The sequence below is a fragment of the Phaethon lepturus genome, unplaced genomic scaffold (genome assembly GCF_000687285.1).
Source record: "Phaethon lepturus isolate BGI_N335 unplaced genomic scaffold, ASM68728v1 scaffold56681, whole genome shotgun sequence".
Lineage (NCBI taxonomy): Eukaryota > Metazoa > Chordata > Aves > Phaethontiformes > Phaethontidae > Phaethon > Phaethon lepturus.
In genome coordinates, this window is record NW_010518158.1 from 5,944 (window position 1) to 20,240 (window position 14,297).

The 14,297-nt window shown below is 40.9% G+C and overlaps 1 protein-coding gene across 1 annotated transcript; it reads right to left on the reverse strand.

Annotated features, from left to right (window-relative positions):
* Positions 1-808: 808 nt before the first annotated feature.
* On the reverse strand, positions 809-11,696 carry LOC104628119 (pecanex-like protein 2). The gene is made up of 4 exons (XM_010296601.1): positions 11,276-11,696; positions 2,472-2,619; positions 2,158-2,303; positions 809-952 (listed from the first exon to the last, which is right to left on the reverse strand). The coding sequence occupies exons 1-4, from the start codon at positions 11,598-11,600 to the stop codon at positions 855-857; spliced, it is 717 nt and encodes a 238-aa protein (XP_010294903.1). The 5' UTR covers positions 11,601-11,696; the 3' UTR covers positions 809-854.
* Positions 11,697-14,297: the final 2,601 nt, after the last annotated feature.

The window sequence follows — 14,297 nt, forward strand, 5'->3', positions numbered from 1 at the left end:
TAGATGAACTCAAATTGTATTTTTTTTAATCTTTACCCACTGACTATTAAAAGCATTATTCTCATGTCTCTCATAATAGCATTCTATCCAAAATGCTAACACTGTTCTTAACATGGTCCTAAGCTTTTCAAAAGTCTCAACCGAAAGCCAAACACTTGAAGAACAATATTTACTATTAACAATGACCGTTCTCACCCCCTCAACTCAACTCCTCCAAACACTGTATAACAGTATGAAAAACAAATTTATTAAAAATACTTATGAATAGTTAAAATTCTTTTTACAGATATGTAAATAACAGATCACATAGGACAGTGTGGAAACCACAGTACTGAATATGGGATTTATGTGGATCACTCCAAGAAGACCTTTCAAAAAAGGAAATTGTTCAGATGCCTTTTCAGAGTGGCAAACTATGATTAGAGACTTCATGCAAGGTGAAAGGCTCTGCTGCTAGAATCCACAGGAAGCAGTGTCACTGGCTGATGCTGACAACACTAAAGATCTACAAAAGACCCAACAGGCATGGGAAGCGAGCAAGGCAAGGTTGAGAGAATATTTGGTAACAGTCCCACTTACTTTGTTTTATTTACAATCTTATTTATAATCACCACACTTGACTTTAGAAAGTAATGAACGCACACCAGATAGTTCTGGTTTTCTTTTTCACTTTTCCTTATCAATATTCTTACAAAGTAGTAATTGTTTTAGCACAGAACAAAAAATACATGCTTTGACATCTCTAGAATAGGTTAGCATGTTTATTCTCCAGTGCTCACACACGTCTTTCACAGCTACAGTTTCATAGCTTCTAGCAATGAAAACTCTTAACATTTCTAGCAATAAGGGCTTACTTACTGAGCATTTGAAATACAATCACAATTTGATAGCTGATGTCGAAAACTTCCTTCCTTCTGACAGCCAGCCTTTAAATAACAGGATCTAATTTCCCCTTTAGAAAACACAGAAGGAAAAAAAAAAATCAGTTCAGTGATATGACTATTTGTTTTGCAAAGTTTATAAAAAAATATATTTTAGGTCAGGCATATCTATAAATATAGTTTTCAGTCTGTGCACTAGCCTCACTTTAGACTTCAGAAAGCAAATTAAGATTTGAACAACTGAAAACCCAGGACAAATCAAAACACAGAAGTTACAATGAAAGTTTAAAAAGTATGCAAAGTAAAAGCAAAGGCCATCTATTAATATAAGTTCACTGTAAAATGTGAAATCATCAGATTTTTTTCTTTCAGCTCACAAAGGTGGGTCAGGAGGTACAAAGCAGGAAAAAATTCTGCTAAAAGTGTAGCCACTGCTACTCTCTCCTTGCATAAGCAGCAGAAAGTGAAGGGTCACTGCTCATTGACCCAGAGGTCATGCCATCTGCCTGGCAGGCAGCTGCTGCTCTTAACCCCACCACACACCAGGGGCTGCACACAAGGCCAGGAGGAACTGGCAGAAAACCAAAGCATCTCTGGGGTCACGAACCCAGCCACCATGAGCACTCATTCCACATTGGTTTTGAAGGCAGCTTTAACGGAAACACAGCTTTTGGGACAGCTGCCTTTCAGAGGTATGGGCCAGTACCTCACAGGGCACTACATGGAGTTCAAACAAACCATCCCCAAGTATATTACACCTTCAGCCTCCAGGAATAGCTGCAGAGCAGCAGGATACCAAGCACAGGCATGAGGCAAGACTAGGTCACTCATTAATTCTCTTGAAAGGGGTAGCAGACCACGACTCTGAACAAGAGCAACCACCACATTATCAGAGAGTGTTCAGTCGGAGCCAGCTGAAGAACAAAACTGTAAAAAGGAGGAACGTTTTGCACAGTCAGGCCAGTGCAAAACTCCTCACCAGGCAGAAAGCACCAGGGGTTCTTCTGCAAAGACAGAAGTAGTCTTCTGGCCTAGCCAACATTTTTTGAAGATGACGTTTGGAAGAAACTTTATGCACTGTGTAAGCCTCAGGTCTGTGACAGTTGCTGGTGGATTTTGAAAACTCTAGTTATTGCTAATCTGACTTTAAATTACTGAGCCCTTTCCCTTCATGCATGCAGAAAAACACACAATCAGTAACAGGCAAGAGAAATATCCTTCTAGGACATTTAAAGTTTCCTCACACATTGTAATTATTCCAACTACAGAAACTCACCATTTTCATCTATGAACACGTGCATTGCATCCACGGATAGCTCATCTTGCACAGATGCCTCAGGTCCGCTTATTACTTGCAAGACAGAGCTGTCTTGCTGAGAAGTTACCCGGTAGATTATCTGCCTTTGCCTGTTGCCCTGGTAACTTGACACAAAAATGTTTCAAAACTACTATGAGGAACTTTTTTCTTGTTCTCAATAAAATAAAAAGAAAGAGACGTTAATTAAAAGTTTATGTCATTTCTGCTCAGCGAAACAAAACAGCTTACATCATATCTTTGAAGTACAAAATAGTAAAGTAAACCGGCCTTACAGTGCTGCAAATTTGGCAGACTCTGGTAGCACTGGACTAGTACTAGCACGATCTTGGCTTTGCACATCTGATCTTTCCTGTTTAGGAAGTTGCTCACAGTGCTTTTCTGTTCCCACCATTTCTTCTTTTCTCTCTGTCGTCTGGCTATCTGGAAAACAGGGCAGTGAAGTGGAGCCACTCTACAGATGACTGTCAAGAGCTTCATTCATTAACTACTGAACAAGAGCATCTACAAGAGAAAAGCTAAACCACTGCAGTAATTGCTAGTTTTATGGAAAAAATACAATCACAGAAATCTGGATGAGGAGGTACTCTGACTCAAGAAGGCTGCATGAATGGGTTGTTTCGAGAACAGCTGCGTGAAACAAAGGACAAACAAGAGAGAATTCCTGCTTTGCTTCTCCTATTGTTTCAGGGGGAAGCAATCTGTCCCTAACCTAGAATGGTTAAGAAGCTGCTTCCCTGGGGGCCGTGATTTGTTCCCAAGCTGGGTATACTGGCAGAGGAAACGCAGAAGCACTGGCCCATTCCCCTTTTACAAAAGGGAAAGCAGCACCTTCAAAGGGAATGGAGCTCTTGGACTGGACAGCAGGTAGCTGCCTAATCCTCTTCCCCACTGGCCACACCCCTGATGCAGAACAAAGGACAAACTGGCTAAACAATTTCACAGTAGATTATCCTATGCTTGGAAAACACAGAACTATAGATTTTAAAATATACATGACAGACTTGTACCATTTCTACTACTTTGAATACCAACTATATTTATATTACCTCTCTACACATGTACATCATTTACTTTATATATAATGTGCATAACTTCTCTTTTTTAGTTCCTAACATTTTTGTTGAATACTGAAACATTTTGCAACTGTGCTTTGACTGTAAACTAAAAAAATTACCTATTAGGATTTTGAAGTGCAACTAAGACAGTGATTTCGTCACCACCATGTGCAATCGCACAATTAAATGCTTTAAATGGAAAAAAGTTGCAGATGCTTCAGGGAGTCCCATACCTTCTTGCACTAAGCAAGGTGTATTGAAATATACTTACACAGTCTTCTTGCAATACCTGCTGTTTAAACACCTTAGAAATTTAATCATCAAGAAAACAAACCAGAAATTCCCCCCACAAAAAACTCCATTTCTTAAACCATATTTCCTACCACTACAATTACCATCCTAACCTGCAAGAGCCACCAGCCAAAAAATAGTGGTGTCATAGCTAAGATGGTCTAAGGATAAAACATTCAAGGCATGTAGAGCGATGCAGTATCTTTTAACAGGCAAATGAATAAAATTGAAAAAAGCAAACAAGCTTTTGGATATGCAGACCTTTCCGATCATCAGTCTTTTTTTCCTCCAACCACATCAGCTGATCTAGTAACTCATTACTTCTACAAACAAACCTAACTTCACGAGTTAAGACATCTCTACACCAGTTTCAATTCACAGGACACACACCTCTAGTACCCTAAAGCCTCAGACACTCTCACATAACCACTTTTCACTGCAGACACTTCACGCTTATTACTTTTTTTTGGGGGGTGGGGGGTGCAGAAGGGGCCAGGATCCAGAAACGTAAGAACTTCAATTTTACCACCACATCTTGTCCCAGAAGGTCTCAGCCCTTAATGTGAAGCACACAAGCAGCACCAAGCCCGAAGAGTCTCACTGGAGACCCAGATGCTCACCAGCCAGGGTACCAGAAGCAAGAAGGTGCAGGTAGTAGAGATAAAGATGCCGTGTTTGGAACAACAGCATTCCTTCAGCTTCCGCAGGAGGAAAAAAGGGATCTCGCTACAACACTGCCAATGTTCTGAGTCTCCTGCTCTCTTCCGGCAGCAAACAACGATCAAGGATCCTGCTTCTTGTGCAATAAATACAGCGAGGATAAATTTGGTTTAGGGAAATTTTCTGTATCTGTTTTGCATGGAGACAAAATTCAATAGGTCTTCCAAACTTACTTTCTTCTACTTGTGAGGGAAAAAAAAAAAAAAGCAGGGAGGGACATGGACAACACTTTTTTCCTTTCCTAATTAAAGATTTTAACTCCATTTTAAGCAGAAACTGTGTCTTATTTAACTGTGGCATTATTGAAGCATCCCCTTAATGATGTAACTGTACCTGAGGGAGGTGACAGAGCCCACAGACACCTAATCGAAATCACCTTCCTAAAGGCTTTGGCTGTTCAAGCTGTAAGAATAATTGATAGAGATCAGAAACTGTGGTTTTAATAATCTAATTGGTCCCATATTGCCCAAAACTAGCTCTAGGGCTGGAACAATTAAAAAGATTTTTTGATTTTATTATCTCGTGGTTTTAGAAAATGCCTCTCTCTTTTCCATTCCAAACCACAAGTCTTGCAGACTTCTTTTCCCTGCAGTGGTAGAGAGTCATAATAACAAAAACATAAACATACTGCTTCTTAAAGACTTTATATGCCAATGAGACAACACCATGGTGGTGAGTACTTCCAGCACTGGAAAGGTGCACCATGACGGGTTTGTGACTGGTTTTCATGATTACTACTCGTTTTCTTCCGAGTGACTTACACCTTCAGTATTTAAATGGAGATAGAGGTGTCTAGACTAGGAGTGTTCTGCCAGGGTATGTAATCGGCTCTATGTCACCAAATGCTCCTTGCATGGAAATTGTGCTGGCAAAGCTGAAGATGCTAGGAAAACCCCTCTCCAAGAGCAAGAGAAGAGTAAAAAGCACAACATGTCAGTGTACCTGCACCTCCCCTGTGGCCTCCTGCGAGAGCCATGCCATTTGCCCCAAGCCACGCTCCACGCATCTCTGGTGGTACACACAGCTGGGTTCATGGAATCCCCAAGCTCAGCCCCAGGCTCAGAAAGCAACTTCATAATTTACCTGGAAATTATATGCCACATGACTCAGATACAATGAGGCATAACTATCAGGATTCATGCCTACGTCAGGCTTGGGGAAAGGTGATTCAGAAGAGTCCTGCACAAGTTTTGATCTGTATACCATTTTCATATTTTGGCTGAGCAGTAAGATACATCCTTCAGTTTTCCTGGTAAAATCCTTACCAAGATGAACATTTCTTATATGTCCCATATGGGTATAAGATACTTCCTGTAAACATTTTTATTTGCACTAAAGAGTTGTAACAGCATAGCAATATCACTTAAAAATATAACACCCCAATGCTGACAAATGAGCTCCTAATTTAAATGCAGTTACACTACCAAACTTTCCTTTGCCATTTAACTTTTTCATTTACGGAACAGATTTTAGGTCTCCCAAATCTCTGTAGACAAGCACTGGGAGGAGGCTTACAACAGTTTTACAGTTGAAATGGAGCAGCCTTCGTACATATAGTAATCACATTAACAGTCAGTGTATCTCAACATTACCTAATAATAAGGCAACTTTAATTAGAATGAAATGTTATTGCTTTGTAACTTTTCTCCAAAACATTTTCACTATTTTGTGCCCTTTCTCCAGAGCCTCCCAGACGTTTTTCCTCATCTTTTACTTGTATATCGCTATCCCAGTCTCCACAAGTCACTCCTGTAAGTTAAAAAGCCACTGCTGTCATAATTTCCAATGCCATCTGGTTTGAAATCTGGTCAAGCAGAATTAAGCTAATTAAGCCTGAGTCTCGCCTGTTCATTAATTGCCCTGCTACAGAATCTACTTCCTTCCACAACGCTACACTCGAAAATAGGAAGTTTCACTTTAAAATATATTTGTTGCCTGTTCAGTCACAAAGATAATTTATTTCAAATGGCTCTACACTCTTTGCTAACAGCAGTTAGTAAAATCAACTAGTTAGTTGGAGAACCAACTAACTGAAACAAAAGCTCTATGAGTTGTGAACTGTCCCATTCATATCTCTGGAAAAGATATCCTAAGGACAGTCACAACCCTTTCCTCATTGACTGCTTTAGCAGAAACATGTAATTTACATGCTTTATTCTCAACCCAAATTTGCCTATTATGCTACAAATACATTAAAAGAAAAATCTGACATTAAAGCTGGTCACCCACCAAACAACAGGAGTTCCCAGGGAACATGACACAGTCCACAAATTGCTATGAAAGTTCAACACAGGCACTGAAGAAGCACATGGGATTATCCATTAATCCGGATTACCACATTAATTGTGGAGCGATAGGAAAAACTAGCAACACTCACTGTACCTGTTACAGGACAGAGAGACTGAAGCACAGAAGTGACTTGCTCGAAACAATCTCCTAGGCCAGCAGCAGAGCTGGGAATAAAATCAAGGTTTGTGAGGTCTCAGATAAGTAGTCTAATCATTATACCTAACAATTATGTCAGAACACAGACCTCTGAAATAACCTCATAACTTCTTTACAGGTGTCAGCCTTGTCATCAAACATACTATTACCTCTTTGACTTAAAGACTGAAATTTTAAAATCTCAACCCATCAAGCCTTACACCTCGAGTATCAGATTTAGAGAACTGAGTTCTGCACCCCTTTTCCTCCCCATCCAAAGAAGGGCATCAAATGCCACATGGTCCTACTCTGGCATAAGAGTCAGGGATGGCACACAGCTGCTCCGAGAGAAGAGCTAGTACCTGGCAAGGCTTAGGTCCTAGGTGCTACCTGCCTGCCAAACACCCCCGCTGTCACCTCCCACCATGGCTGTCATTTGGGCTGGTGACTCAAGCCACAAGATCCCACTTCCTCATGATTACATGGCAGGCGATAGCCTTCTTTCTCACATGCAGGAGAAAAAAACTGAAGAGTCTAAAAATATCCACAAGAGTGTGTTTTAGTTTTTTTATAGAAGGGTAATTGCTTGGGATCCAGAAGAACTCACTCGAGGTTGTGGTTTGTGCACTGCCCAGAATGATGAGTACTTTTTCCAAAAAGAGCCTGCAAAACATCTAAATTCAGGTCATGCAGTCCTAGTTTGCGTTCTCCCATGCCGGTCGCCACTGCTCCCAAGGCAGGCTTTACTCTCTGGGTAAGAACATTACCTGTCCTAGATTACAAGCCAGCTGTGCCAGAGGGGACATACATGAGCCTTTGCCCTGTACATCTGATACATACATGAGCCTTTGCCCTGTACATCTGATACACAGTTGCTCTTACTCAGCTCCAGGCATGTTGGAGGCACACAATGCAGCCCAATAAACCTGACTTTCGTTATGCATCTCAAACACTGAAGAAAATTTGCAGTTGCCCTTCAACAGGCTTTCATTACATGGGTGGTACAAGTTTGATTTAAAACTGAAAGGACACTGTCCTGAAAGTCGTTTTTAGTGTCAGTGGTACTTTCTCACGATCTAGAAGAGACGGGGTGGCAACAGAACAGCCCTTAGAGACAGCTTTTTTATGTCCTGTATTTTATCACATTAAATCTGGCATCCTTGGTAGTGTTAAGCAAGGCTTTAACTTTCTTGTATTGCATTTTACTGAGCTATCTACTGGCAAAGGCTTATGTAGTCAAGACTCTACGTCTTCCATTTCCACACAATTCACAAGTGCATGGACGGAGCACCCGTAATAAAGACCCATCCATGACGTTCACTCACTTGCAAGACTGTTCTGATGAGCACATTTCCCACCCCCTTCTCCAAATTATGCAAAATGTCAGCTTTCTTACACACAGCTTCGAACACCCAGCTTTCCAAGAATTCGCCAAGTTTCTCACATTGCCTAATAAACACCTTTGTGTGGTGCATTTCATGCTCATTTGGACCAGGCATCTCTTATTAGCTTTTGCCAATTAGGCGGTTTGCAAGGTTAAAAGAACAAAACCCAAACACAGCCAACCTCCTCCCTCAAAACTGGTGCACTGTTTCACTTGCTCTGTATTCCCCACATACATTTTTTTTTTTAAACAACCGCTTTAATGTGGGAATAATGTTTATTCAGATTTGTTCTAAGATGCTATTTTGTTAAAGCATATTTGTAATTGTAAGGCTGTAAACAAATTAGAGGCTTTCTCATTCCTAAAATCTAGTCTTACTGTGAGGAAGCTGCCAGTAATGACAGTAATTTATTTTAGCAAACAGCACATTCTGACTAGGCTAGAAAACAAAGCCTACTTGCTCTTAAAAATAACTGCCTTTGAACTACCTCTCCCTAGCTTGAAGAGTTCAGATTGAATCTCCTTCTTCCCACAGCGCCAGTCCGAGAAGCAAGAGACACCTCGCAGCGACAGGAACAGCAGCCGCCATCCCCACTCCTGCAGGGCATCCCTCTTCCCGGCCCCACTCCTTTCCCAGGGTGGCACTTGCTGGGCCTACGCTGGAAACGAGCCGGGCCACTTAATTATACGTATGTGCAGCTCAGCTGTGCCATCTCACAAACATACAGACTTAAGAAAAGGGGAATGTAGGAAATTCAGTTCAGGTTGCTTTAAATAACAGCTTGGTTTGAGGGAAGAGCAGGACCCTTCTGTTTCCTTAGGAGCTTGGATTCCAATAGAAGAATCTTGTTTGCCAGATCTAAAGCACATTAATCAAGTTTTGGGTTTGGGGTTTTTTTTTTTGGTCACTGTAGAATCTATGAGTTTGATTTATTATGATCACTCATTGTTTTCTTTTATGCAGAAATCTTCCCCATCCCTATTATCTGAGGGTACTCATCTGAAAGCCCTTTCTAAATTAGCTGCACTTTTTTTTAATTTAATTTACCTCTGAAATTTTTTTCATTTCTCTTTTCCAGCTAAGTCACATCACACAGAAGTCAAATTATTATATAAATACTCCTTTTTACAGTTCAGGAGTAGCAAAGATGCCAATCCATTTGCTGCGACCCTCATTTTGTTGTGTGCTGCTGCACAGGGAGGTGACCCTGCACCCAACACCCTGCACCCCAGGGACCTGGCAGGGCAGCCTGGGCTCAGCTGAGCCGGCTCTGGTGAAAAGCAGGGCTTGCTCAGCACATGTCTTAGGAAAACAGAGAGTATGGACTGGAGCCAGCTGGGCAGGCTGATAAACTTGATACAGCAAGACAGAAACTGCTCTGCAGAACAGTCTGAGAAGGCGGGAGAGATGGGTAAGATAGACCAGAAGAGAGGCACCAATCCTAGGAAGAGCAAAATTTGACTAGGGAATGGAGAGGAAGATAAGTACAGGAGAAGTGAGTGCAAGCCATGGGGAGGCAACAGCTTTAGGTGAGCTCAAGAGAGTAGAAAAGTATAAAAAAGAAACAACGTGGACTGCTAGGAGGAACAGAGGGAAAGATGAGAGAGAAACTGTATGAAGATGAACGCGAATAATGAGGTCGCACAGGCAAGATGTACAGTGGCTAAATGGAGAAGGGATGAACAGGGGAAGAGAAGGCACAGAATTAGAAATACTAAGTGGAAGGAAAAAAGGACACAAGTGAAAGGTGCAATGAGATATGGGCCTAACGTAACTGATAGGACAGATAGGAGGAAGGAAAGTTAAAAAAGGCAGAGATAAAGGCGAACAGAATCTACAGGTAGATGACACATCAAGAAAATAAAACTATCTACTTTTTTTTTAAAAAACAAGATAAAAATATGAATTTCACATTTATTTTTAAAAAAGCTGACGAACTCTGAAATCAGCTGTGCATTTTTCATGTAATGGAAGGTTCTTGCAGGAACGAACCAGGGGAGCAGAGACTCCCTTAGAGCCTGTCTATGGACAGGGATACCATTGTAAAACAGGAGCACCAAGCTGTTCTGCTGTTTCTCACCTTCCATGCAAAATAGGTATTGAGACTGCATCCTCTTAGGCTGTCTTAGGATCAAAGGTAAACGAAACGTTTTAGAGAAGGGAAAGATACAGGCTGTCTTATTTCAGTTTGGCCCAGATCTTCTAAACCAATTGCACCGATCATTTGGCAAGTACCCCGAGATTGCACCTGCCTTCACTGCACCGTATCTCGCTCCCTCGCAAACAGCCCTGCTAGTTTTGCCTACAGAGCTGACGACGAGACTATACAAACAATATCCCTTCCTAATAGAAAGGGGTCACAGAGTCAGGTGACAGCAATGAGAATGCTGACTGAAACCAGGTATTTCTATACAAGACCTATAACTTGGACTGCATATAGGTTTTAAAATTAGCTGATCGAGATATTTTTTGTTTTAAATAAAAGCCCTTTTGATTAAATGGGAACTTGCATGGGAAGATATCATGTTTCATTAAAATACTGGGGGCTTTCATTGAAAACAACCACCAAACTTTCCTCTTACAACCCAAATATTTTAGTTTTAAGCAACTAAAAATCAAAGCTCTTACCTATTGAGAACAAATACCTGATTTTTTTTCTTTTTTTTTTAATTATAAACCAACCCACAACTCTGCAGGAAATTCAGGAATATGTGTGTGTGCACACACATGGGTTAGCTAAAGTTGAGCCATTATCAGTGACAATCCAGCTTTCTACATAATTAGAGGCACACATGGACAACTCTTCAATGGGCACCGGGTAAGATGGGCAAGGGCAGGTGTAATGCTACAGATATACAAATTCTTGTAAAATATTTTTAGCATCCCAACAATCCAGACCTGCCACATGCATGCTATTCTGGTATAGAATACTAGATGCATACCAAGACACCTACTGAAGTTTGCGTAAGCGTTTCCTTTGGAAAACCTTTAAGAAAATAAAAAGATTCAAAGAACTGCAGCTGACACTATCACACTTTCACTAAATCACCTTGTCCCACCAAGCCCAGCCCTTCCCTGGCCCTATTAGCAAAACCAGTTCTCAAAATTTGCCCTACTGCAGATCTCAGGCTAAGCTGCTATAAATAATGTAACTACTCACAACTACTTTTTTCCAAGAGAGTTGTAAACCATGCACCATACCTCCAACAAGCCCATTTTCCTTTGTCATCTCCATTTTGACAGTGGCTTGATTAGATGTCTTCATCTTTGAGGTATTAATGGATTCCAGGAGGGAGACAAACTCTAGAAAGTTAGATTCATTGGGCACCTGTCCTTCTTTAGCTTCTAGATCTGATTTAGAAGTTGGTAAGGTCTTTTCTTTGTCAGATACCTCCATGAAATTCTTACTTAAAAGCACGTCTGTCCCACTGTCTACACTCAGCACCCGCATGTGCCTCTTTTCGTGAGCAGTTCTACAAGACTGCGGGTCTAGGTTCTGCAGGTCTTCCTTAGGAGTTAAATCCATGGTCTGGACACTTTCAGAAGCATTCTCCTGATTTGGATCTGAACAAGTGTTAGTTTCTAAAGGAGTATTTGCTGGGTTGCTGTGTTCTTTTACTGCATCACCCGATTCATAGCCAGAGCATTGGTTGGACGATAGTTCTGCCTTTAAAATTTCTGGAGTTCTTTCGCTTTCACTAACTTCTGGGCAAGCCTTACCTTTACTGTCATCAGACAGGTCAAAAGTGATAATCGGGATTCTAAGCTGTTCATTAGTTTGCTGACTTGGCCAACCTGCTGTAATGATACCAGACTCGAGGGCCGAGCTCGTTCTTTCAGTTCCCAGAGCCTTTAGGTGGACGGAGCCTGCTAGGTCACCGAGAGTGGTGTTTGGCGTAGTACTCATTGTGATGACAATTTTAATGGGCTCACATAGCTGGTCTCCAGGAAGAGAGTTGTCCACAACTGCAACAGCAGTCTCACTGACCGAGCAATCAAGGTCCTCGTGGGTATTACTGACATTGCAAGAACTTTCCACGTGCTCGGGATCTTTAGTTGCAATGGCATTGCACTGTGGGCAGTTACTAGTAAAGCCTGTCTGTGCTGATCCATCTGGCAATTTCTCTCTTTTATAGCTCTTAGGATTACTCAAATGGTCTGAAATAACTGAATTTTCACTGTCCCATGGCCCTGAAGAAACACCAGTCCTTAAAATATCACCTTGTGATGAAGAAATATTGGAGAAGTTTTTAGCTACATCTCTGTCCACATGAATATCTTGGGATCCATGCTGTCCATATGGCTGCCCGTTCCCTCCTTTTTCATTTACTCCTTTATCGCAAAGCATTTCCATAGCAGCTGGTTTTGTCACTATTGCTGATGTGGTGGCACCTGAAGCAGAGGCTGTAGAAACAGGTAATACATCTGCTTTGATACAGGGTGAGGTAGATGAAACTGGTGGTGCAGTCTGGTCTTCTAATACCGTAACACCTAATGAAAGACATATGGGAGTTAGGGCTCAATGAACAATGTACATTATTAAGTATGATCTTTAGGTAGCACAATCTGGTCCAGAGCAGAGCAAAGGAAGAACAGGTAATATAGCTGATTAAAACAGTTCCTAAGAAAGGATCTTTTTTGTTAGCTACATGTGAAATACTATAAAAGCAAGCTGGAATCCTTCCAGGTCAGGACAGGTATAGCAGCATGTCTACTTAAATAATCAAAATAGCTCAAGAATCAGCTAATATCAAAACTAAAATGTTTCACAGAATTATCCCCACTTAGGGAGAGGTGAAAAAAAGAAAAAGCCAGTGCAGCAGAAGTTGGTTACATTACTTTGTGCAATTCCTAAATGATCCCATAGGATACTGTGATCAACCTTAACAAGAAAGAGATTAAAATATGCTGAGACAACCCAAGCACTGGAACTGTAGGCAAAGCAAGGTGTGATATATGGAGTATACACTACAGAGCTAAAGGTCAACAATCACAACAGGACTCTACAGTCAGAAGGTGTTTAAGGGCTTTAAGATGCAATCTGAGCATTGGCTTCCTGGCTCAATGATTTCCAGAGGCACAGAGCTTCCCAAGAATGCGGGGGAAAAGCTCTTCCATCCCCCAGTGTCAAAACAGGGGGGGCTATTTGCGTGTTCACCAAAACATTGCATCCCAAACATCCTGGCTGACAGCTAAGAAAGCTTAGTCTGTTAGAATTTCCTTGAGATTTTTGTTCTCTCAAGCTTTCCTATTCAGCTCCTAACATGAGGCATAACAGAACCTGCTACGAGGTCCTTCGTGCCATTTTTTTTTGTTGTGGCAAGCAATGATTAAACAAAGGCTTAAAGGTCTTTATAAAGCCTTTAAGATACCTCTAAGATCTTCAATAGTTTCTCGTGTTGGCAGATCCTAAAAATAAAGAGAAACACACAAAATTAGTATGGGCATTCATTAAATTCTGTTGGAAAAATCATCTATCAATGCAATAGCTATCTAATCAAAGGTTAATTACTGCATTAGTAAGTTGCTTAACATAACGGAAATTTGGACATGTACCTTGCACAAAATGCAAGGGGTGGGTAAGGGAGATGGTTATAGAACATGCTCCAAATTGCATTGTTGCAATTGTGTGTGATGTTTGGAGAGGAAAAAAAACCTACGATTTCTTTAAAAAACATTTTACAGTATCTAATCCAGATTAGTTTCTGGGTTTGGGGTTTTTTTTTTAATATTAAGGATAGAACGCGTTCATCTGTTCTACTTTTCCAGCTATGTGTTTCCAAAGCACTAAAACGAAGAGTTTGGTCTCCAGTACTTGGTAACAATTTTCTCAATGGAAAACTAGAGAACAGAGCTATTAAATTATCATAGTCTGTGGGAACTCACTGTGGAGCGCAAAACTAAACACAATACTCCAGAGGAGTATTAGACTTTGGGAGTCTAAATTCAACAGCCTAAATGCATAACTGGAAAAAAGCTATTGGGAAAAATTAATGTGGGTGTCTTCTGGCTAACTGGCACCAAAATCATTATCTCCTAAAATTTCATGGTGGTATCCTGGCAGCAAGAACAGATTAGGTCTGACCTGACTCAACCTACATGTTTGGAAATGGAAGACTTGGACAAGATACCAAGAAGAAATGTGGTTGGAGACTGGACAAGTACCAGAATATTAGCGAATAGAACAGAAACAACGTGAAAAATATTTTATCTCATAAAAGAA